Source organism: Haemaphysalis longicornis, unplaced genomic scaffold, assembly GCF_048455015.1.
Source record: "Haemaphysalis longicornis isolate Haplotype H1 unplaced genomic scaffold, Haemaphysalis longicornis Haplotype H1 scaffold_3, whole genome shotgun sequence".
Lineage (NCBI taxonomy): Eukaryota > Metazoa > Arthropoda > Arachnida > Ixodida > Ixodidae > Haemaphysalis > Haemaphysalis longicornis.
Genome location: NW_027526335.1, coordinates 56,811,149 through 56,837,547, shown reverse-complemented (window position 1 = coordinate 56,837,547; position 26,399 = coordinate 56,811,149). Strand labels below are relative to the sequence as shown.

The following is a 26,399-nucleotide window of genomic DNA, read 5'->3' as shown; positions in this document are numbered from 1 at the left end:
TGTCATATACACGGTGCCCATTACACGTAAGCATGATAAATGTACTCACACTACTCTAGTATATTGAGTAATTATAAGGACGCAATGCGGTTACTAATCAGCTCTGACACTGCCTTGACAGCCCATGCCTCTGGCAGAATAAAGTATTATAAATTATCGCTACAATTATCATAAGTTCTCTTGTAACAGGCGAAGTTGTAAGGTTCCTCCCGCCAGAACCCCTGTATGCTACCTTCCTAGCATCATGATTGTTCTTGCTGTGAAGCACGCTTTAAAGGCAGGCCCTATCCTCATGTTGTAGGTGTGGCAAAGACATCACCAACAGTTCTCATCTACCCCACAACAATCAACATTGTTAGATAAGGAGGAAGTCTGTCACTACACAAAATCTCTGGCGCTCTGCCATTCTAAAGTTCAAAATTACCTGCCTACCAAACGAACAGCATCACGCTCTGCTTAGCACAACTTTGCCCTCTTTTTTTTACTCGAATGGTCTTCAGATGACGATCTCAAACAAAATCACAGTCCGCGCAAACAGACAGTTTCTCCATGAGAAAATATTGCCATAGGACTATATAATCACTGTGCACAACAGCCAAGACGATGCTTTGCACCGCCAAACACTGTTATGAGAAACATCACTGGGTCGGAAAGGATGATGATGATGATGATGATGATTAGTGGCTTTCCCTTTGAATCGGGGCGTCGGTTGTCAGCAATCGACTTGCCTGTTTTATTACGTTTACATGCCCTACTCCCAGGTTAACCTATAGATTTGCTTCCTCCCTCCCATTTCTCCCTCTTTTCTGTTTTAAACTCCTCGCCCCCACCCCCCTTTTTTCTCCCGTCGCTGTTCTAAATTCTCGTCCGCATGATTACTCAACCTGCGTACCCATCCCTTCCCTGCTTTTCCTCCACCACCACTCCAGTCGCCTCTTCGCCACCTCTATGGCCTTGAAGTTGAGGTTCCCCCTCGCCCCAAATCCCAAAGCCTCCGCCAGCGTCGTTTCCCCCTCACCCCACGGTGGCCGTATCTCTGTGCAGCTCCTGACAATATGTTCTATAGTTTCTCGATCACTGCCGCAGCATGCACACGTTTCATCCTGCTGCCTGTAGCTACCCGTGTATGCCCGGGTTCTCAGGCACCCTGCCCGTGCCTCGAAGAGCAACGCACTGCCTCTCGTATTGCCATAGAATCCCTCCTTCTTAATTTCCCGTTTCTCTGTCCTATAAGTCTCCAGGGTTTTTTTCGCTTCCATTCTCTCTGCCCACTTCGTCGTCTCTGCTGCCTTTACCTGCTTTTTAACTGTTGTGTAAACCCCGCTTTCCCCTACCGACTTTCCGTACCACTTCCGTAGGAAGTGATTGTAAATAGCGCCCTGCCGCGGGAAACGATCATGGTCAGGCGTACAGAGAAAAAATTTCTTCCCCCGAAGGACGCTCGGGGGGCCACTAGCGCAGGTGAGAGGAGAAGAATAGGTCGTGCTAAGGCTCCCGTGAGATGCCAGAACATTTATTCTGAAAGCGTCAGAGCGCATCGTTGACTTAAATGGGAGTACAAAGGGGTTTCTTTTGTTTTGAGAAGAATAATACGCTGTGACAAAGGTGACATGAATTTAAACGCAAAGGCGTTGGAAAGACCTCTTATACATGAAGGAAATGAGAAATGAGTAGAAATAGGAAATTTTTTTAAAGGTGGGAAGAGAGAGACAGGCGGTAACAGAAACGGAGGAATTACGAAGGACGGAGGAAGAAGGTATACAGGGAGCACACACCTGGTATATTACAAACAAATGCGGAGCTTTAAATTCGGAGATTGAACCACCATTTCTCCACCTGACAAGGTAAATACACTTATCATCAAGATAACATGTTCAAAGCGTAGAACCCTGGCAAAGCCTCACTGGCTTCCAATTGCCCGCATCGTGTATCGACAGATATTTGTTTCTTCTGCTTCATTACTTTGCGTCAATAAGGTTGAATGGTTATGAACTGGCTAGACTGCCAGCTTCGCCTTCCCGCTCTGGCTGTAGCAAAATTTATCGCCTTCCAACAAATGTGGCGTCAGGAACTTCAAAGCGGCAGAAAAGGGAAGTTTTACTGCGCACATTACTTCGGAACAAGGGGACCTTCCACCTTTCGCGCCGTTTATTTGTCCCAATGACAACGTTCCAGCTCATCCCCGCTTCCAGTCTGCGAGACACCGTTACCCCCAGTGCACTATTAAATGTGCCTGTCACGAAAACCCGCGAGAGCAGAGTTCCACCGTCACAGCCCGGCGGCAGAGCACTCACTCAGGGCGACGCGGTGGAAGGGCACTCCGCCGGGGTGAAGAGCAGCGGCCAAAGGAGAGGAGGAGAGAGAGCGTCTGCGGGGGAGGAGGAGGATAGGCGAGAGGGACGGTGCACCACTCAGACCGCGGCCACGGCGCACGGGTTCCTGGCTATCCGCTGGGGCCCCGCCGTGGCGCGCAGCGGGTATTTGCGCACCACCTTGGAGCCCGCCTTGGGCGACCCGCTGTGCTCGGCCACGGAGCCGTTGAAATGCGACATGAACACGGTGGAGGTCTGGGAGTAGCCGCCCCTCAGGAAGGACCGCTCCTTGTTCGGGTTGCGCCGGATGGCCGCCCGGAGGTAGGCGTTGCGCACCGCCGTCTGGACCTGCAACCGCGAGTGAGGAAATGTTGCTCGATGAGCGCTAGGGAGCTTGTTTGGCAACACAGAACTGGGAGCTCTTCCAAAGCTACGGTCCAGAATGCTAATTTCACGTATTCGAAGGTGAAAAAATATTTCGTTCTGAGGGAGCTGCATGCCGCACTTTATTCTCAAGTTCATTCCTCTTTGCGTGATAATGAAAACGCTGCGTTAGCTGAATATAGGCCCGGTAAGGCTTGAAAATTGTTAACAATTACTTCGGGTGAAGCACTTAACTCTAAAGTAGCTTCTAGCCGGCTTAGTGGTAAGTAGATAACAAGAGTGACTGCCCAGAGTGTGGAAATTTGTGCGGGGAAGCGATCCGCATTTCTTTCGACGCTTCTTTATGCCCGTGGGAGCCGAGGGCTGAGGCATCGTTTAGCAGAAGGGCATAATGTTGACGTTGAGCCTGGTTCGCTTAGAATGTTCATCTTTTTCCTACACTAAGTACATTTAACTCCACAAGTGCGTTCAACGTTCGCCTATTAGAGCCTTTAAAGCTGTCCATTCCTGAATACGGAATAGCGCACGGGTTAGCTAGACAGGCTTGCACTATAGCTTCGACATTATGCTCGTGAATTAGTACAGAAAGTTGGGTGAGTTGTACTGGGATAACTTAGGCATGTTTTCTAGTGCGACAAAAAAAAAATAAAGGCAGGGAACTTAAGAGAAGAATACGGACGGGACAAACGCTAGGGACGGAGCCCATTGTACTAGAGACTACGTTAATTAGTGCGGAACGTTGGGCAAGTTGGTAGTGAGATAACTGGGACATGTTTTCTAGCGCAAAAAAAGACGGAAACTTAGAGAAGTTCTCGTCTCTAACTTAACTTAAGGAGCTTAACGTAGTTGCTAGTACAATAGGCGCCGTCCTTAGCGCTTGTACCATCCGTATTCTTCTCTAAGTCCCGTCTTTTGCTTTTTTGCGCTAGAAAATATGTCCCAGTTATGCTCATGAACCACGATTATTGCTAACATTTTGTATATCACAGAACAAGAAACGGAACAAAAATATCTATAATTTGCTATCGCATTGTTGGAATTATTTAGTAATAATTAGAAAAGAATTAAACGAGGAAATAGGTCATTCGCTGGCATGCATATAACGGCGAGCACCTGCTTTTGTGTCCTTACGCTGCGGCTCAATAGCCTGCTTAACTGGGGGTTTTGCACGACCCCGATATGCTACAACACAAGCGAAGAAAACTTGGCACGGCCGGTTCTTTTAAAAGCACCAGTCGTGTCTAGCGAAAGCACAAAAAGCATACTAGTCAATGCCATCAAAAGAGTGGTTTGAACAATGGGAATGTACTTGCACACACAGACACGAGAAGTGGTATAGCAGCTGTTCTTTTAGATCGATAAGCGGAAATTCATGTTTTAGTCATACGCAGTTTAACTTTCGACTGCCCATAGTGTAGCTTCCGGTTACATATCGCTTACTTCCCATTCAATTTTTTGCCGCTATTACCGCCGTTAATAGGGGCTTCAATTACGTATCCTTTTAAAAAAAAGGTAAAAGAGCACCGCGGGCCGAACTTAGGTGGAATCATTTCCGGAGAAGCCATCCCGTAATTGCAGTCTAAATGAGGCTTAAGCTGTCGTAGCTGGGCCTCGGGCAATCTGCCATTCGCCGACGATGCGTTGGAGGGCTGGAGATTAAATTAGATCGCTTCGACGAACCAGCCTTCCCGTCGCCGGAAATCTTTGACTCATACGGGTGAACGCTGTGCAGCCTATTCGCTCGTCAGACTGCGCTGCGACCCGACCTTTCAGCGGGAACCCGTCGCGTGTGCACGACGTACGGGAACCTTCGAATGCGCCTGCACGCTTAAAAGGCTTGCAAAAGCCATGAGCCTTCCACGTGTTTATAATTAAATATGATGCATTTCTGGCTCCAGTGACGGTGTATAAAACTGTAAAAAAGGGGGGGAATGCGGTGTGCTTGAAATTCCCCTTATTACTGCCCCTTAACGGTGTTTTATTTCTTAAGACATCATGTCGGGTAGAGGTTGGCGGAACTGGGGAGTAGTATGATTAAATTCTTTGGTTCGTGTAGTTGTGCCAGAGGGGTATTCAGTCAGAATAACCGAGCAACGCTTCTTTCAATTACTTTACGGAGGCGTTTAATAAGATGATTTGCAAACAACACAACCTATTCACACCACTGTTTTGCTGTGGGAGGAGTGGGGCATCGCACCTTTCTCGCAGGACGAATAAATAAAGGTCATTTCTCTCTCTCTCTCTCTCGTATAGGTAGTAAAACAAAACGCTCATTGTTTAATAATGTTCTATTAGATAATGTATGCGAACAGGTCTACACCAAACGAATACGATGGTTGCAGTCACCCCCACTCCCGCCACCTCTGGGTCCGGTCCTATGATGCCTAAGAAAGTACAATTTGCGTGTTTAACGCTATCTCTTGTCGGCCTGCCAATCATACACTGCCCTTAGTGCTTTCAACCTGACCTATTGGCGTGTGTTTGAGGTTTAGGCGCACTTTAAATATCCTCATAAAGTAAAAATTAATCCGGAGCCCTCCACTACGACGCTGCTCATCGCCTGTGTAGCGTCAGCGCGTTAAACCTCATAATCATTCAATTGGACCGTTGGCAAGAAAGTTTCTTTCCTGCAAAATGCTGCAGGGTAAAAGCCGTGTTTTCGAAGTTTACCGGGCGACTGTTCCAGCCAATTCTTTGGGTGTGGCAGGGCTGATCATGCGAAAGCGACCAATCACTTTGGAGGGATGGTGTTATCTGATGCTCCGAAAAGGTTTATCTGTTATCTGTTATCTGTTATCTGATGCTTCAAGAAGTTCTGAGTCAGCGCCTGTCCAGTCGTTCATCTTTCGGTCTGTGCCGTCCTTCGCGCTGTGATTAAGTATGGTTTCACTACCGTTCGAGGAAGTTAACGTCACCCCGACTATGTGTCCTTCCACTTTGTATCGGAGTATCCAATACTTCGAGTCTCCCTGGGTGTTTTTAGTAACGTCGCCTGTTCTTCCGGGTGAAGCTAACGCCAAATGACAATTCTTCGAGCGCTATTTTATTACAATTTTTTGCGTAGAACTACCAATAATTGAATGCATCATCTCACCTTCATCCCATTATACCAACACACATGCATACAGACATAGAGATAATGTGTCAAAAAGAGGCTGTCTTACCTCGGAATTCATGAAGCAGTATAGGACGGACACGAAGATGCCCTAAAGAAAAAGAAAAGACAGGAGTGTTTATTACCCTTAGCGGTAGGGCACATGTTGTACGACTTCTTCCTTAATGAAAGATCGCCCCTTTCGTAGTTATTTTTCTTTAGTTCGACGTGAAACAGCACTTCGTCTCCTTAGAAATAAATAATCAAATTATACATTTCTTTAGTATTCTTTTGTTGTCCCACTCTGATTTTCTCTTTCTACCGTAATTGAGCTCGCTAAAAAGTGCTTTGCGTTGACTTTGTGAAGCCAAGGGAGCTGAGGTGGAACTGCGAACGAGCACCAAGCGAGCCGGTAAAATCTGCGCTATAATGCCCCCAGTAGGATGCGCAGAAAATACCTTAACTTGCCAGGGCAAGCGTCGCCCGCAAGCTTAGTCCCGTATTCGATTGGGCTAATAGCTTTTGATTTTTAGGGGCAGAGTGCTTCATGGGCTCGCCTTGTAGTCGCAGCTCGCTAACGGTCGATGCGACTGCCGGAATGAGGCGGCGCAGCGAGATAACGGACCCAAGTAGAGCCTGATGTACCGTCGTCAAGAGGTCACGCTGAGGCTTCGAAAATCATGTGGTTTAAATAGTCATAACCGTTAAAACCTCGTGAACCGGGGGCGCTTGTCATACTTATTTTTTTTTTTCATACTTATTTTTTCATACTCATTGTCATACTTATTGTCATACCCCGTTATTTAGCGTAAAGAAGACTGCAGGTACATTTCAGGGAAAATCTGTATATATAACCGACAGCCTCCGCGTTCCTTTAGTTAGGAACGCTCTTTGGTTGGTTTTTACGATAGTAAGCGACAAAAGCGGCCGCGCAAGAAAGAAATGGCCCGTTCGAAATGACACAGAAAGGCTCCAGCCGCGCAAGAAAAAAACGGCGCGTGCTAAACGCCAAAGAGAGGCTCCAGCCGCATAATAAAAAAATTTGGCGTTTGAAATGACGCAAAACTGCTCTAGCACACGAAATTAAAGCAAGCGCAAGAAGAACAGAACACCCGCTGTCACAGTTTCCGGCAGGGGGCGAGCGAGCACTGCGAAGGCGGGAAGTTTGAAATGCATTGAATGGCAGCAGTGAGCGGATAACGGCGCTGCAGCCCATTATGGCGAATCACTGTTCTGCATTTCCGACAGCTTTCACATTGAGTGGAACGGCTATAATTTCTTTTGCACTTCGTGTCGCATGTATACACGCTGGTGCTAAGGAGGGGTTACAGATATCATGGTCACTCGTATAAATCGTTTGGCAGCACACACACACCATTTGAACATTATATCGGATCTTAGACAAGGCTTACCGCGTGCTGGGGGGAGGCAGCGTATTCTGTTACGTTTACTAACTACGATGTGTTATTATTAACCGCGTATTCCGCAAAAGTTGGAAGATACGCTTAGTTTGCGTTTACATATTTATAAGTCACTGTTTTTTTTTACATAAAGTGGAAGCAGGAGAACTTCCGTAATGTCGTTTCACTATTTGTGACGCCACAAATTCTGGTGCCGGGAAGTTTATGGGGCGCGGGACCGTCTTGACGCTTTTAGCATTTTCTGTGTCAATGAACAACTGCCGCTGCCACTAGAGGTGTATGTGTATTCAAGGCACCGTAATCTACAGGGTGCGAAAAGCAAAAACGCCCGTGTGTACGAGATTTCGGCGCACGTTAAAGATCCCCAGGTGGTCAAAATTAATCCGGAGCCCTCCACTACGGCGCGCCTCATCGTCTGCGTTGCGTCGGCGCGTTAAACAACCACAAAGAAACAATTTACAGGGTAGATTTTCCACTTCTTCAAATATGCACGCAGACCCCAAGTAGGTTCGGGGTTTTTGTAAGGACGCTAGACTTTCAGTATATTGCTTCCACATATAAATGGAGAGTAATTTTAATGCGCGTACTGAATCTATACCTCAAGCCAATACGATCCATGTGCTCTCGCACTACTCGAAAGATGGTCTTTGCACACATTCCCACAATAATATTGCCGTCCCCATAATGAACATGACCGATACAAAATCGAACAAATTCTGGTGAATAATCCATGCGTCTATTTTCGATAAAGTGCCATCCTATGAAAACACCAATGAATGATGCTTTGCCCTTTAAATAATCAGAATTTTAGCTGTTCACACGAAAAGACATGCACGTCGTATGAAATACCGGAAATATCGAATAATAGAGGGGGAGAAGGGGGTCGCTTTCCTTTGAAATTCTGAGACATGCTTGCTGTTGAATCAGACATCGAACACTGACAATATGAGCAACGAAAATGGCTTTCGAATGCTCGCGTGCCTTTACCACTATCGCATGTTACCGCATGAAAGAGTACACACTTTGCAGGAAACGAAGAACTTTTGCTGTTATTTTCTTTCATTAAGTTTTTTCTTCTAATTATGTGAATGGCTTTGTTGCAGTATTATTGACAATTCCGATTAATCTGTTATCAGACTGCGAGGTGGGAACTTGCTTTACTTGGTATAAAAAAGGTAACAAACAAGAAATAAAAATCTTTGCGCTACAAAAGAATTTGCCCTGAGGAAAATATGGAAATAAAAAGAATAGTCGCAAGTAAACGAGCCAATCACTACAGAAAACTGCGAATTGGTCAGACGAGCATAACAAGCAGTATGGCGAAGGGATTACGCGAGAAAAAGGCTGCGGAATCCCTAGACAGATCCTCTTTTGTCCCTTTCTATCCAGAAAGCGGTAATCTATTACCGGTGAGGACAAGAGACGGCGTATTTCGATCGCAGAGCTGAAAAAGCAGCATTGGAACCACAACGTATACGTGTACTGTATTAGTATTCAGTCGCGCGCGAAGCGTATCAGTGCAATCAACGAAAACAGACGGACATGTGGTGATACACAGGCATTGGGTAGACTGGCATTTTTTCCGCTATAGCGTGGCTAGCCCTGCAAGTTAGTCGAGGTTTCACTTGTTACGAGAATAAAACGAAAAAATAACGCTTCAAAGCTGGCTAGAAATACACCGATCCCCTGACTAAGGTACTGTGCGAGGCATTCTGCCTTACTGGCAGCAGCAAACTGTCTCACGAGAGCGTGCGACAAGCCGCAGCGGTGCTTTTCTACAAACGAAGACCGTGGAAGTTCCTAAGTGAGCGGAGTCGTTCTGCACAAGGGGCAACAAAGGAAAAAAAAACGAACGATTTGAGGAATTGACTCACAAATTAAAGCTGTTAAAAGGGGTTAAAAATCAGGAGGAAGAAATAAAATAAAAAATAATGGCTGATATGGCTCTGCAAGGGGCGGAGCTATGTTTTTCGAAGTTGATGTGACAATAATGCTGGACTGCTCAGGAGATAGACTTTAATGCGGAAGAAGTGGTAATAAGACGCAAATGCCTCGTAAAAAAATGATTCTATTTTGACCAGCCCGCGTCTTCGTAGCGCTACTGAACCACTTCCGCAAGCCTTCAATACAATTCCTGCGAAATATGGGAAGTGTTCTCGAGCCCTGATATCGGTTTTCTGATACTGTATGACAATTCGGGGACAACGCGCTAACACTGTGCAGTACTTTGAAGGCAAGAAATTCAGATATCACCGTGATCCCAAAGGTTAAACGAATACGGGTGAACTTAAACAAACGGCATCAGACAGCGTTTTGCGACGAACCTACCAGAAGCTTACCACGTGAAGTGACGCGCGGCGCGCAGAGCAAAGAAACCGCGACGTCCGCACCGTTAAAAAGGTGCCAATAACTTCAAAGTTCTAATCTCTCGCAATGAAGTTACAAAAAGTGTGGCAGGGTTTGAACAGCTGCGTACCAGCAAAGAAAAGGCGTGAAAACGATATGCTTTGAAAGTTGGAAAAGTGTCAACAAATGATAAGGCGACTGCAGTACTTAAATAGGTTTCCCGCAGCGCTGCCACTGTTATTTTGGAGATACAGGGGAAAATGTGTGTCCGTAAACACATGACTAGAGCAACTCGCTCAGTGCACTAAAGGAATTAAGATTAAAGGCGTTGAAGAACGATTCGCTGCAAACAACATCCACTCCACTGCGCAGTTAGGGACGAAGAAAACCTATTTAAGATATAGGAATCATTACTCGCCATTGACGCAGTTCATCACGTAGAGTTTTATTCTCTCTCTCTGTGAGAAAAGGACAGATGGGAATGACATCAATCATGTGCGAAATGTGCCTAACTGCATGTACTTGGTTGCAGGAAAGCCCAGAACGCTAAAGTCCATTAGGCAGAAAGCCTAAGTTTTTCTGTTCAACTTTTACCTAGCCCATTCCACTCTGCAGACCAGGCTCGGTGAGGCAGTGGGAACCACCCAGCTGAGTGGAGTGTGAACAATTGGTCTAGCTTGGCGTTGGCGCAACTCGAGGAGTTGGAGAAAACGCAAGCGCTGTGCTCTCAGGCGTGTGGAGACCATTAGTGTTCTCGGAAGGTGAACAAAGTAGGTGCTTCTCGCTAATGCGGAGAATTCCCTACCAGCAAACTAACTACATACGCGCGAATGTAACGCTAGGCTAAAGCACAATAATAAAGAAAAAGAATGATAGACAGGTTTATTGCTGCCGGGATGGAGTACTCGCCTGCGAGGACTGGAGGATGGCATTAATGATCATGTAGGCCTCCTTGAGGCCCATGTCTTCGTCCTGGGGGTTGATACAGAAGAGCAGGTGCGTGATACCCAGCAGCGGAAACAGCAGCACTGTCGCCTTAATCGCTTTCCTGCGAAAGATTTCCGGAATGCAAAACACCCAACTTAGGACGATGAGTTTTGCTCCACCAACAATGTTTCTTTCCCCATCAGCCCCAGTACTCAAGATTAATGGCGGAACGAGCACAGGGTAATTTATAACGGCATTGTTTCAACGTCCCGCTTTAGTCTCCTAGGAACATGAATATTCCCGCGACCAGCAACGGCGAGTGCGCAAAGAACAATGGGTAAGTAACGGTAATACGTCAAGAAGCACATTAAGCGATTACTAGATAATAGTCGTGTTTTTCAGCGAAAAGTAGTTACATACAAAGGAACCAAAAAAAATATCCTTGCCGAGAATTACGATAGACGAGCTATCATAACCACGAGCAATCCCAACTTTAACATGAAACTGTTTGATTCCCGAATACACCAAGATTTCACTCACGTCATAAGCGTCACTCAAGTGACGCCAGTACAACGAAGCAAGTGGCCTGTAAAGGGTGCACCCCTGCATGTAGAGTCCGCTTGCGGGGAAGCAACCTTTAGAACTAAAGGGTACGTTTGTGCTTAGGGTTGTTCGTTTTCAGGTTTTATATTTTAGCGCGAAAGTGTTTTATGCCGGCATACACAAAGATTTCACTGACGTCTTGTCTGTTATGGAAAATGACACCAGTACACCCTTGCCGAACCGGCCCGCCAGCAGGACATCGCTCGCCAAGCGTCCCCACAAGACAGCCGTCGACTCGCAAGACATGCTCAGCTGCAGATTTCACTGCACATTTTACTTTCGTGTTTTACTGATTCCTACGACAACAGAATCCAGCACAGTTTTTTTGCAGATAGACCAAAAACGCTTCGACGTTTCTACATACATAATAAACGCCAACAGCGAGCAGGAAGGGAACAGTTTCAGAATTTGCTTTACCTGTGAACCAAGGATGTCACGATTTTCTTCTGAATGTGTGGTTGTGACACCTTGATAGGTGGAGGATACGGTGCTTTCTGTACGCGAGAAGACTGTACGTAAATTTTCTAACCATAAACGTCTATAGGTGTTTTAATAGATTTAAGAACTATGTGGGAACCGAAGGGAGGAGGTTGAAGTTGAATTTGTGTTAGAACGTGACAGCTGGCAAGTTAGTAGATGGAGTGGTTCACGTCCAATGACTCCTAGACGTTACTGTGTTGAGTGTGAAGGTGCCTAAATTGAGATCTGCTGAGACAATCATGTGGACATAAGTTCTCACTGAATTGTCCTTCCTGAAATTTTTAGGGTTTTCTGAAAAGCGTAATTATTCACTCATACAGGACAGAATATATGCCTCCTTAGATTATCGTTATGATTACGCAGTTTCTGAAATGTTTCTTCACATGAAATACTGTTTTTTTTTGTTTCAATGCCGTTCTTTCAAATGAATCACAAAGTACTGTCATAAAACTCAGCATAGTGACGACTTATTGTTTATGTATATGATGCATTTAAAATGAGAGAAATTGGTTTCCTTTACAAGCTAATTACACCTGCGTCCTTTGACATACGTACATCGCGTTCGTGCGGGACTTGATTTAAAACGGCACTTCCTAGTGAAATTCGAACAAATCCTACTCACGGCCGGCTCTGACATGTAGAATCGTTTTGCTTAGACTTGACTGTGAAGTGGGAGTACACGCGCTTGCATTCGCTACAAACCACATGAATGGAAGATCATGACATGTGGCACAGCCTAGTTTTTTCTATTTCACATGCTGTCTGAATTAAGAAAACAATACCAAAGCCCGAAAATTTTACCCAAGAAACGCTTCCTATCTGCGACTTGCTTTGTTCGAACATTTGGTGACTTCTAGTAAACAAAATGACGCAACAAATGACCACATCTTCAAACAAGTAAATTACATCCGTCCGCTGAGCTACTCCTCCCCCCATCGCTTTTTCCCGGTTCCCAGGCCGCAATTCTTGCAGACGGCGACTTTAATATAGTTTGAGAGAGAGAGAGAGAGAGAGAGAGAGAGAGAGAGAGAGAGAGAGAGAGAGAGAGAGAGAGAGAGAGAGAGAGAGAGAGAGAGAGAGAGAGAGAGAGAGAGAGAGAGAGAGAGAGAGAGAGAGAGAGAGAGAGACGGTAGACGGAAATAAGGGTTGGCACTCAAGAAAACCTCGGAAAGCAAAGGGGAGAATGTGGTAGGTCATAGAAACAGATGAAACATTTTTTCAGACAGAAAGAAAGTGGTGAAAAAATGCCCGCCGGGTGGGATCGGAACTCACGACCTCCAGAATACCGGTCTGGTGCGATGACCACTACGCTACCGGCGGGGCTGTTTCCCCAGCACTTTCTCGGGTATTTATGTGGAGGTATTTTTTGTTTTCTGCACTTGGGGGTGGTAGGCAGTGCCTCTCGGACTACTAGGGGTGAAGGGGACCTTCTTTTTTAACCCCCGGGCCGTGACTGGAGTGTCTGCGACATGTCGAGATTGGTCGACCAACGTCGGGGTGAAGGTCCCCTTCATTCCGAGTAGTCCGAGTGGCGCTGGCTACCACCCTTAAGTGCAGGAAACAAAAAAATTCCTTCACATAAATACCCGAGAAAGTGCTGGGGAAACAGCGCCGCCGGTAGCGTAGTGGTCATCGCACGAGACCGGTATTCTGGAGGTCGTGGGTTCGCATCCCACAAGGCGGGGGCGGGCACTTCTTTACCACTTTCTTTCTGTCTCAAACAATTCTTCATCTGTTTCAATGATCTACCGCATTCTCCGCTTTGCTTTCCGAGGTTTTCTTGACTTCCAACCCTTATTTCTGTCTGAATTCAACGATCCCCTCGTTTCCCATTCCGATTCGCTATATGTATATGTATATGTATATGTATATGTATATGTATATGTATATGTATATGTATATGTATATGTATATGTATATGTATATGTATATGTATATGTATATGTATATGTATATGTATATATATATATATATATATATATATATATATATATATATATATATATATATATATATATATATATATATATATATATATATATATATATATATATATATATATATATATATATATATATATACACCTTAGGTCTTTCTATGCTTTAAGTATCCTTTTTTGTGCGGACAGTTTTGTTGAGCTGACGAATTATTTCAAGCTTCCCGGTTGCTGCCACGTGTCACACTATATAGCTGCGCGGGCGTTTTTTTCATTGCCATCAGTCCAAATTTTCTTAGGTTCTTTTTTGTTTTTCATGTGCGAAACTCATATCGCGTCCTTGAATTGAGCCGCCCCATCAGAAATCTCATAAGCAATTTTATGTAGAGTAGAAAGTTTTCCTTTTCCATTTTTACGCTTTCTGAGCAGCGTCTTGTGTGGCTGCAGAACTCCTTAAACTATCGAATTCTGTAACGCACTCCGGGATATATCAAAAACAGTCTTTTTTTTTCGCTTTTAGATGCTCCTTTCTTTAGTAAGTTCTATATTGCTTTCTACGGCAGCTAAAGGGCTTTGCGGCTTCGTTTCTGGCAGCTATATTATTCTGGTTGGCAGCTGCCGCTCTAAATTTTCTCGGAAACGCAACGTCCGTAAAGTTTCATCTCAAGCAGGAATTTTCATTTTTACAACCAGGAAGCGAATAACTAGACCCAAACCAGTGCATTATAGTTAGATTTCATTAGGGAGCTCCCGATAACTCAATAACGGCTGAGAAAGTCGCACTTTATTACCATGAGCAAGAAAGTGGTGTCTGTAGTGCACAACTATCAAACAACAAAATTTATACCTCACGCTCAATTTATATCAAACAGCATAAACCGGAAAGGAGTGGGGAAGCTGCAATAATCAAATGTTAAACATGTATGTTCCCCACTATGCAACGGTGGCTTAGTAGACGCCCCGAATCGAACGCATGACCAATTCAGATAAGATATTTGTGAATGCAGTGAAAATACGAAAGACGACATACTAAGATTGTTGTTGCCATTGATGCATCACATTTCTAAATAATGACGTCATCTGCCGTGTCTACCAACGAAATTACGTAAAGCGGTGACATTACGTCCGTAGCTTACGACATGCACAACGTTTGAACGTGACACAGCATACATGAAGACTTCCACCACAGAATGCAAAGAAGCAGCAATGCCACAATAACAGGAAATCGCGCAGGCATATTTTTAGTCAACCACAAACGGAAGCTTATCGTGTATTGATCAGGGTACCTCCATGTACAGTGCGTTATGTGAATCATATACAAATAATAAATACACAAATATATACAAATACATATAAGCAAATACAAATTTCCAGCGCAATGCCTGAAGGTATAAAATGTATAGGGAGAATCAAGAAAAACTTGTGTAGTTCTAAGCGTGTTTGTGAGCTGTAATAAAAATTATAAGTACATCGATTCGGGTATTACCAATAGGAAGAAGCGGTAAAAGTATAAATACATTAGCGATGCCGCAGCCTTCAACTTCGACGTAGATTGATCACAAAAAAGTTCTTGAATGACGTGCACGCAGATATACTCCTACACACAATTAGAAGACAAAGAATCAACCAGGTTTCTCTAAGCACAATCAAGGCTCATGATAAGTGTCAGAAAAGTGCTTCACTCCTTCACTGTGGAGCGAACCATATATCTGTCTATTTCAAGTGCACAGATGCGGCCCACGTTGAATGCGTGAATATCCGAACGCAGGTTCCCCTGTCATCCAATACACAATAGTTAAACTATAAATGTACACCAAACAATTGGGCACAGCCGCAGACTGCGTGTCGCATTGGCGACGGGGGCACCCCGGCATGGTAGCCTTGAACAGTATATAAAGCTCCCCGACACCCGTCAAGTATGGTGAGCCACTAATGACATTAAATGAGTGTGATGAACCCGAGGCCAAAGGGAAGCAACGCTTCTACTGACGTGGAGCTGGTTCTAAGCAGCGCTGACTACGGCGACCTACGCTTAACTGTCTTCGCGGCTGATTGGTCCTCCCGCTGACGCCGCACGTCTGAAAGGTCATGCCGCCTCTCGCAAAACAAAAGAAAAACGGTTCACATGGCGGTTGGACACAGAGTTTCATGCTAGTATATACTAAAGCGAAAACACTCACACAAGTGCCGGGCTGTCATGCGAGCCGCTGCAAGAGCTGACAGTGCTTCATTCACACTCGGCCTGATCTGCAACGTAGCTTATTGTCGCTCCAGTTGTAACACCAATGTCGCAACTGGGAGCAACAGTTTTTTTTAAAGCGAAGCTTTCGTGTCCTCACAGACACCGTTGTACGCCAATACGCTCTGCAGGAAAGCCGACTTTCTCTGACGATGATGAGGAATGATCGTGCGTTAAGTGCAAAAAAAAAAAAAACGCTTCGCGTGGCTGGAATCGGACCCGTTTCGCTCGCGTTGTAAAGCCGGCGTCTCTCCCATTTCACCCTTTCGACATGGTCGAAGCGACCGCCAAGCAGCAGGTTCTGATTCACGCAGTACACACCAAACCCAAACGTCAGACCCACGGTGTGCGCCCCCGAGAGTAGCTGTGGGTATTCTCTAAAAGTGGTGCGTACCTCCAGGATAGCACATACTCGCAGCGCGAGATTGGCCAACAAATGAATACATCACGAGAAAGCGCTGCGCCTTCACCCATCGTCGTCGTTCGATGGAGGAGTGCATGATTTTTTTTCCCTGTTTATCTCGGATATGGGTTTGAAACATTCTGACGAACAAATCATTTAAGAGCTATACCTGTTATGAATAAAACCACTTCGAATAAGGTTTAAAAACAATAATTTCTGTTAATACAACCTTAGGCAACTTTAGAGCTTGTCCATGAGCAATGTCAAATGAAGTAGAATGCCTCTGCGGGGCACACGACGAAACTGTCGTGAAGCGTGGCTCACTTAGAGGCTGCACTTTTATTGACGTCCCAGATACCGTTCCGTATATTCGCGACAAGCAGTATCAATTTTGTCATATAAGAGGCCCTGACAGACCCATGTTACGTATAAATGTATGTTCGTGTGATACTGAGCGCGGAAGGTATTGCAGTATTTGCAGTTCACTCTGCCATGCATATGCGGTCAATCAGCTGGAATTTTTGGGGAGCAGCGAAATGGGTCGCCCGCGCGGTGTCCAAACGCCTCCGAAGGAACGCTGGCATAAATGCCGGCAAGCAACCGCTTGGCTGACGCCTTGCGTAGACAATGAAAGTCCTGAGCGGTGGCTACTCCGAATACAGTCGTTGATGTGGGGAAATATATCAAGTTTTCAATGACTGAGACGGCGAAACATCACCTGAATATTATTCCCGACAAATTCCCGCAGCCAGAAGCTGTCAGTGAACATAAACATTCCGGTTGGACAAAACACAAATAATTAGTAGGGGAACCCCAAAGTGCGAGCGTCAGCTTATCGAAGCTTATCAAATGCGTAAGCATGGTTTTGATAAGTGCGCGAGTGTTCCCTCACTAACAGTATCAGGCAAAGAATCTGAATATTTGAAAAAGAGCCGATTTTAAATTGCCTCATCAGCTGACCTTCTTTCTTTAGTTTTTACGGCGCATGCCCTGACCTTGCTTTTTCTCCGGAATTTTATTCATTAAACTGTTGCTAGTCCCAGCGTGTGTGTTGTCAACTCTTGTACGCGTCTTTAAGGCTGGGCTTCCCCGTTTTTCAAAGTCTATACCAAGAGTCCCAACACCGAACTCTTCTACGACATTCCGATGTGCGGGTGTGTTCTCCGTATGACTATACCACGAGAAACCATGCGCGGGTTGCTATGTCGCAACCTCGCCACAGCGGCAGTTATAATTATCCGCGGAACGCTGCGAGAAGGACACATCCTAATTACTGCCTTCATGGACGACGTTGAAGCGTGGACGATGGGTTGTTAGCGGCGATCTCTTCGATGCGATGTTATTTCTTCGTGAGTTCAACAAAGCGATGCTAATGAAGAATGCCATGCTAATTAGGTTAATTAAAGGGGGAAAGTTCCTAACAACTTTTCGTGATTGTCTGGTTTTAGTGCTGCGACACAGCTGCATAAAGAAGTTTCTCCAAGCAGATGCAATTTCGTATTTCGCGGCAGCACAAACAGGCTCATTACAAATGAAAGTAAACAGTGTGTGAAAGGGGTGCGAGTTTTACACTGCAGTGAAAATGCTGTGCAACTTTAATTACGTACCACATCGCGCGAAACAGCTAATTATGGCAATTTTTAAGATTGCCTCAACACTTACGTCCGGTATCTTTGCACAATTTTCGAAAAAGTATTGCAGAACAAAGGCAAGATTGTGTATCCAAAAATAAAAATACCCTGAAAAACAGTTATGCTTGCAATGATTAAAAATCCCGGGCCATCACCACTAACGTGAAACCTGTGGAGGGGCTAAGCATTCAGTGTATAAGTGTATTCAAAGATTGTAAGGCTCTCTCTCTTGCCGTACGGGGTCGCTGATTGGGCGCTGGAGAAGCGCCGGTGCGAGGAGCAATCGCGGGCTTGCACAGGCGGTAGCGCCCTTTCTGGCGTTGAACCGGATTTATGCAATTAAAGGAGAGGCTAAGTAATTAAATGTCAGTAATTAACCAGGTAAATTCTGCTTGCACTGATAAAAAAAATCACTAGGACACCTAAGCACTCCTTGTGATGCAGTGGTGGCGGAAGCGGGAGTGCCCGATTGCCCAACCCAACCTGTCCTCCTATTAATGTTCAATTGTCCTTTCCTTTTTCGTGCCCAGATAAAAGCTCTCCTCCTCTTTCTTGATCCCTCTTTCTAGCTCGCTGGCTCTCTTTTTCATCTTTTCTGTGATTCGGTACATATACACGTTCGCATCGCTAAGCATAGAAGACATATGCGGGGGGCGTACTTTGCTACTCTCCTAATTGCTACTTTTGTAATTAGCATGCTCAAATTATTCATGCAGGCCGCGATACGCTTCTATGACATACATTTCTATGCCAGTTGCCACAAGGCAGTCGCTAGGTTCGCCTTTTAGGGGCAATCCCTCCTAGGGGCTGGGGCTCTTGGCATCTCCTGTCGTCGTCACAATTGTCGTCTCACGTAGACACGCTACTAAAACACCAGGAAACTCGTTTACCTCTCGCCCTAGAGCGTAACGCGTACTAAAAAACAGCGGTACACTCGTGTACACCTCGCTCTCGAGTGCCTCGTAACGCTATAAAAAAAAAAAAAAAAAAAACAGGGACACTCGTTTATGCCTCGCGCTAGAGAGCTTCGAGCTTCAAAGACAAGAGACATTTACAGCAAAGCTGTATACCTATATCTCACAACGGTATCATTTCCGTTCGCAACAATCCGACGGCGCCAAGAATACACTTGTACACTGCATGCTTCGCCCCTCCCCAGGTTTCACGTTAGTGGAGATCGCCAGGGATTTTTTCTTTTCTTTTCGCGTCGTTCTTACTATGATTCCGCACATACCCGCGTTGCCATAAACTACAACAACAATCAAGCGAAGAGGGAATTTAGCATAAATGTGCTTTGTTACTTTTTCAAGTGCAACTTCTATAATTAGCGTGCTGAAATTAATGTAAACCATGTCTGTAACACCAGTTTCAAAATTCGAGGCCACAAAGCTCAAATTAGGTTCACCTTCAGTCAGCAAGAGTCGGCGAGCTTGAAAAAAAAAAGTTTGGTGGTGTCCGGAGGTCTCCCGATTGAATTAACCTATTTCTTTTACTTTGAGCCAGTTTTTGTGCCGTTTGTGTGTTAGGCATGTCGGATTTTCGGCGTTCCGAGTTACTAGCGCTCTCACGCAAACACAGAAACGAACATTAAACGCATAACTGACATCTCCAGGAATGTGGGGAGTAGTGGTAGCTGACCTTTATTCTATAAACGATCGTGTCAGTTCCGTCACTTTCCATTATAGTACCTGTCACATGGCGCTGAGATACCACCATTGTAACAGACATGCAGGAAGAACCTTTTGCAACGGAAAGAATCAGTTGAGAGAAAAAAAAAACCCTAACCGAGACAAGTTCACGAAAAAGGAAAAGTTGGTGGGGTCTGTTTTATTCAATACGACACCCGTGCAATAGTATGGACAGTTTTCCCACCCAGCGCAGTTTAACGTTGAGCTTTGTTGACTCATGGTGGAAGTGATGGTTATGCCTGACAAACAAAACATCCCCCTCACCGTCACGCTCAGCGAAAGGACATTGGGAACAAACAGGTTGAAGAGATTTATTAGTTACGTTCTTGCTTCTTTGCGAAAAGATTATATAAAGTTGAATGCGGAGTTTCTGTTGTTCAACTGACCATGCTAGCCTTCTTGTTTTCTTTTTTTTTTTTTGTAAAATGAAATGGCTCGACAAATTTTAACGGTTTCTTTTTCAAATAACGCTTTGTGATGGGTTATAACACTATTTCGAAAGTTTTCTAATCTTTGGCGTTACCCGCATGGAACAAAACCCGAGTTTTTTTCCCGAACATCGCGTATTTCATTTTCGAAGACCTTCGGTGGCTTCTGCCTGTCCGGAGTTTGGCGTTTGCTGTTTCTCCGGGTTGAGCCTCAATAAAGTTACGTTACACAAGCAATATCTTAGCTAGCGATTTCTCTTTTTTTTTTTGTTCTTGCACGTATCCTTATAGCTGGGTGGCTGGAGGAGGTGACCGTGGTCTGCCACGGATAAAATCTCTAGAGTCGCGGTGTTGCAGCATCCACTCCGCAGAGGCGAGACCTTTACCGCTGAGTGCCGCCGTGGGGGTCCATAACTCAGGGAGCTCTCGCAAGAACCCATTTGCGGAGTTTTCTAATTAAGAACGCCGCACTGGAGGGTCACGCCTCGGCGGTAAACAGATGGCCCCGCCGAAGATCTATTTCTGTGAGAAAGGCAGCAGTCTTACCATGGGTACCTAGCTCTGCTTACCAGATTGTTTAATTTTCTAAGCTCTTGCGGTGCTTGCTTTTGAGCCACCCAATATGAATGCGGGTTGTTTTAACCCAAGAGCATCAAGTGCTCCATCGTGCAAAAAACTGGCGCCCTCGCTGTGCGATACAGTAAATGTTCGCAGCTGTAAAAATTGAAAAGCGCATAAAAAGTGTCCGAATTTGTAAAAAGATTCGTATTGGAATGATTTTACTGAGTCAAAACAGTTTGAAAAGAAACTTCCATACATCACAGTTCGTATGGAAATCGATGCCGTGTCTCAAGTGTAGCAGCCGATCCCGTTACCACGGCGCTCGACAGCACGTTGCCGGCGGCGGAGAAAGAGGGCCTAGTACGTGTGACGTCATACCGCGTGACTGGTGTAGAGTAGAGAACGGGTGCACCCCAGCAGCGGATAACGCTGTTTCTGGGGAACCGAGCGGGGTCATCGGCAAGCTGGGACTGCCGGTCGTCACACCTCTCTAACCCAGTCTCTTTAGAAATAAAGCTCTCTCTCTCTCTTTCTCAATAAAACAGAGTGAGCTGAGTCCCGCGTTCTCCATATGCTTGCAGCGCGAGTGTGAGTGTATGTAGGGAACCTACGGCGTCTACTTTAGCAACCCCCAAGGAATGTTTCCGCCCTTCCACGCGTAATCCCTCGTAAATGTCGGCAAACTAACTTTTAAAGCGAACCTTTAGTGTTCTCACTGATTCCGTTGTACGCCACTACGCCCTGCTGGAAAGTCAAGTTTCTCTGACAACGATGATGAATGATTGTGGGGAAGTGAAAGAAAAACATTGGCCGCGTATCTGCTCCGTTCGTTGCAAATGTCGTCAAGAGACGATAGTCTTTGTAGACATTTGCCAAGGAAATGCCCGCGTTTGCTTTCCCGCTCACCTCTCATGCTGTTCCTGTACCGTCGCGCTCATCCCAAGGTAAACACACTAAAGGTTTGAGCAAGGCGATTTGAATTTACCGCGTTCCACTGCTACAGGCCGCTTTCCTCGATGACAGTGCTGCAGTACGGCGGAGACGCGCGTGAATGGAGGCGGCCGACTACAAAGTTTATAGAACCGCATGACCGTGCTCCACGTCAGTTCCAAACAAAACGTGGAACCTAGCTGGTGGAACCTTTCGTTGCTGCTGCCGCGTGATTTTTCATATGCCGCCAGGAGGCGGCGGTTTTCTGCAGTAGATATAGAATATCATTTGTTATCGAAAAACCAAGCATCCATGAATTGTTATAAAGGAACACTGTAAATATCTCTTGTGTACTAATTTCCTGTCTTATATTTGCGTAATGTCTTTTTCTTGTTCAACAAAGTTGACAAGTATCAACATATAAACCGGGCTTAGACGTTTACATTTGGCTGTGAGTGTAAAAGACTATTGCGCAATATCAATTTCACTTTGGCCGGGTGGCTGAATCGAGTTACAGACAGACGGACGGACAGACAGACAGACAGACAGACAGACAGACAGACAGACAGACAGACATACAGACAGACCAAAATTTCTGGGTTTAAGTAGCCCAAGAAAGACTATCATCTTTAAAAACGGTTCCCGTCACCGGAATCCGAACGTGGGTCCCTCGCGTTATAAAGCCGGCGTCTATCCGACTGCTCCATTTCGACATTGTCGAAGAGAACGCCAAGCAGCAGGTACCGATTCACGCCGTACACCCCAAACCCAACCGTTAGGCCTACACGAGTGCACACCAGAGAGTTGTTGTGGGTATTCTAGAAAAGTGGTGAGTACATCCAGATGAGCACATACTCGCTGTGTTGGATTGCCCAACCAAAGAATCCATCACGGAATAGCTTCGCGTTCAACCATCGTCGTCGTTACGGATATTAAGTGCGATGCACTTCTTAAGCGACCCTGAACCTGCGTCCACCGGCGATGTCCGCATAGCATACCCACGTGGAGGATTGGCCAGTAATCTCCTCGTCTTCCTTTGCAAGGGGGGGAGATGGGGATTGGCCAGGAATCTCCTCGTCTTCTTTGGCAACGGGGGGAGATGGGCGCGCGCTGCCTGGCCGCTGACATGGCACATACCCACGTGGGGGATTGGCCAGCAATCGGGCGTGAGAAGGGCTAATGCACCCGCTTAAAGGAGTACTGACACGAAATTTCAAAGCTGAGATCCGCGCTAGCAATCAAGTACAACGACAACACAAATAGGTGTCTGTGAATAAATGCATCTTTCTTTCTTTGTAGTTGTGTGTGTGTGTGTGATCGCTCTTTCGCGAACATTACCGAACCGCGCAAATTCAACTCGTGCATTCGCACTTTCACATTCTTCCCCTCGGGGAAATGCGGGGAATGTTTTTGTAATTAGTTACTATACGGAGTATTTGGCTCTTCTATTTAGAAAAGCTGCATCTAATTGGCGATCTATGTCCTTTTTTAGAAATTATATTCGCGCTTTTTTTCTTCGGGAACAGAAGTGAGGGGGTGAGCAAACGTTTACGGGAGATTTGGCCGTACCTTTTTAGTGAAATGTAGTGTCTCAATTGATATCTGTGCATTATGGTCACTGCCGGACCTTTGTTTTAGAAGGGTGCAACTGCAACCATTTCAACCAGCCCAGTAATATTTTAAGCACGAAGATACTCAGGGCTCGGACTGTCGGCGTCTCATGTCTTCTTCGTCTCATCTCGTCGTAGTATCATGTAGTCACGGTACTAAAACACCGGGACACTCGCTTTCCAACGCCTCGCGTTAGAACGCTTGGTGCTTCAACGACACGAGACTTGCAGCAAAGCTGCATACCTCTACCCACAATGGTTTCATCTCCGCGGCCAAAAACGCCAACGCGCCAAGAATACACTTATACACGGCATGTTTTGCTCCTCCCCAGAAGTTATCTTCGTGATGTTCTTTTCCCCGGGCTTCTCTTCCAAGCCCCAGCAGCGCTGACGATCTGACCCCGGGTATCCTGAACCGGCAAACTCAGATTCCGATATAAAACGGTATATTTATTGACAGCCCAGTGGGCGGCTAAAAAACAGTGCTCGGGAGGGGCCCGAAGACGACGGGCCGAGAGCTCCAGCGCCCGGACTGCGTCTGTCCGTCTTCATCTTCTCCTCTTCTTGCCGCTAAGGGCCGGGGAAGGGGGGAAAGCGAGTCCTCTTCGGCGGGGTCCATCCCCATGTGGTGGCCATTAGGACATCCGGCACGAGCAGGCGCGGCCTTCCTCCGAATGCGCGGCATTTCAAGGCGCCGCGCGACACATGCTCTTAATTTCCGCGCTGCTCTTCCCAGGGACCATACCAGTTTGTTTGTCGAAATGCCCGACACCAGGTTTCATGTTACGGTTTCATCTCCGTGGGCAAAAAAGCCAAGACGCCAAGAATACACTTATACACTGCATGCTTCGACCCTCGTCAGGTTTCAACTTAGTGGGGATGGTTCGGGACATTTTTTTGTAAAACCGGTTGCTTCTATATGTAAAACACGCGATGATAATGCGGAAATACGGAAATTAAGTTAGCGGGCTACCGGAACTACCGTAATACCAGAGGCCGTGCGCACAATGCTACATACGCGCTTGTATTTATTTGCGAAAGAAACTTGAAGAAAAATGGTCGTCACGGATTATACTTTCACCAATCTGGGACCGACTTTTTTTGATCAACCTACATTGTCGGATGGTACCATATCCTGGAGAGTTAATCCATCAAAACACCTCCGCGTTTCAAATACATTTTAACAAGCTGATTGAGACGCAGATTTAGGTGATGAGATATGTAAGCCTGTATTTTTTACTTTCTTTTCGATATGCCCCGTTTCACCTGTTTGTTCAGGCACATAAGCTATTTTTAAATAAAACAAACTTTTTTGTCTTCATGGCCCCTATAGTCCCGTCCTTTGAGACCTCAAAATCAGAAGAAGGGCGTAGGCACTTGTAGGCACTTACCGAAATTGGGTCGTCTCCGCCGACACCGCAGACTTGACCCGTGTCAACAGTATTCGGATGATGTTTACAAGGAAAACAAAGTTCACCTGCAACGCAAAAGCAATACCACAGGTTACTTCTGTCGTCTGTTTACTTGAGTTGCTAATGAGAGGGTTGTTTTCTATTTACGTTTCTTAGTTACATGCCGATTAATATATTGTGGTACTGCAGGAGTGGCTTTCTAGCGGCAATAAATGCAGTAAGTGCAGTTACAAAAACAGGAACGGGAGAGTGTAGTAGCAATGAGCACTATTAGATTTATTTCTTTATAGCGTAAGAGTATTAAAAAAAAATCTGGATATATAACTAAAGAAATGGCGTTTATTCTCCGCCTTTTATTTTTCAGAACAAAAATATTTCTTTTCAAGAGTATTATTCCCCCCTTGAGTCGGGCGTCAGTACAGCGGATGTGACTAAGCAAACCTCGGTATCAGCCGTTTGGGGGGGCCAAATTATTGGGGCTCAGAACCCTTCTGTGGTTATGTCAGTGTGCTTGTGTGCGTGCGTGCGTATATTAGCCATCGTAGGCTCCACAGCTCTCATCAAGGGATGCGAAGACGGCCGTGTTAGAGCCGATATGCATAAAAAAGCCGCTTTTGAACCCAAGTGGTAGTTCTTTTTTCAAGTCACCAAGCACCTATGTCAATCCACTACTACCCTTGTGCTATTGGTGGAGGACATGTTGAGCCACCTTAACAATGTGCCTTAAAGAGACTCCAGTGAATGTATAGAATGCGCTGGCTTGGCGCGAAAGCGAGACTTATAGCGGGGGGTAGGGCTATGCTGAGCAGTCTTACAAGGAGGGCCACAAGGCGTGGACCGATGAGCAGCCAGACGTAGCGACTGGCGCCGTAGCCTTCCCAGCATGCCGATCGCAGCTCTTGCTCCATGAGGTAGGCCCAGGTCACAATGAACACCATGGGAAGGCCTGGAAAGTACATGCATTGAGCGTGCTTAATGCGTGGTAACGCTTTCTCTGCGAACACTCGGTACCTACCACCTCACCTGGTTGCGTCATTAACTAGACGTATAGTCATCCGCATGCTTAGCTGGTGCATCACATTTGACTTTAGCGTGGAATATCTCAAAAGTTCCTCTGTGTTCGAACGAATGTGGAGGACTTAAGAGCCCCTTTAAACTTGAAAGAAATGCGGAAGTTGTGACTAAATTATCTCGCACCAAAGGAGAAGGAGGCGATAAGTGAGTAAAGCGTCGCTCCAGCTAAGCCTGTGGACGACTGTACTCTCCTCTATAAAAAGGCGAACGTATATGGGAACACAAATCTTTAATACGCAAAGGAAGATGTGCGTGCGCAGGTCGATAATCATAAATGGTGCACGTGGGCGAGTAAGAGGAGCTTTGACGCGCGAGAGCGAAGAGGAAAGAAAACTAACGAAAGAACGAGCAAAAGAAAAAAAAGGAAAAAAAGAAGGAAAGGAAGAAAGAAAGAAGGAATCAAGAAAGGAAAGAAGGAAATAAGGAAGGAAAGGAGGAACGAAAGAGAGAAAGAAAGATAGAAAATAAAGAGAAAAAGAAACGAAGGGAAAAAGCAAGGAAGGAAGGAAGGAAGGAAGGAAGGATGAAAGAAAAAAAGAAAGAAAGAAAGAAAGAAAGAAAGAAAGAAAGAAAGGAAGGAAGGAAGAAAGAAAGGAAGGAAGGAAGGAAGGATGAAAGAAAAAAAGAAAGAAAGAAAGAAAGAAAGAAAGAAAGGAAGGAAGGAAGAAAGAAAGGAAGGAAGGAAGAAAGGAAGGAAGAAAGAAAGAAAGAAAGAAAGAAAGAAAGAAAGAAAAAGAAAGAAAGAAAGAAAGAAAGAAAGAAAGAAAGAAAGAAAGACAGAAAGGTAGGGAAGCAAGAAAGACAGAAAGGTAGGGAAGAAAGAAAAGGAAGAACTAACGGATGAAACATTACACTATCCAAGAGGCTAACGAATTCACAAGCGCACAAGCTAGCAAACAAAGAAAACGAAAGCAAGCACC

At 45.5% G+C, this 26,399-nt stretch overlaps 1 protein-coding gene across 1 annotated transcript in view; it reads right to left on the bottom strand.

The window, feature by feature from the left end:
* The window catches only part of LOC144174474 (corticotropin-releasing factor receptor 2-like), a 309,774-nt gene that overhangs the window by 1,281 nt on the left and 282,094 nt on the right, over window positions 1-26,399 (bottom strand). Inside the window, exons 7-11 of the mRNA XM_077703189.1 lie at window positions 25,221-25,351; window positions 24,385-24,470; window positions 10,467-10,605; window positions 5,861-5,902; window positions 2,295-2,660 (exon numbers count right to left, since the gene is read on the bottom strand). Coding sequence (XP_077559315.1) covers window positions 2,412-2,660; window positions 5,861-5,902; window positions 10,467-10,605; window positions 24,385-24,470; window positions 25,221-25,351 — 647 coding nt within the window. The 3' untranslated portion in view covers window positions 2,295-2,411. The remainder of the gene's footprint in view (window positions 1-2,294; window positions 2,661-5,860; window positions 5,903-10,466; window positions 10,606-24,384; window positions 24,471-25,220; window positions 25,352-26,399) is intronic.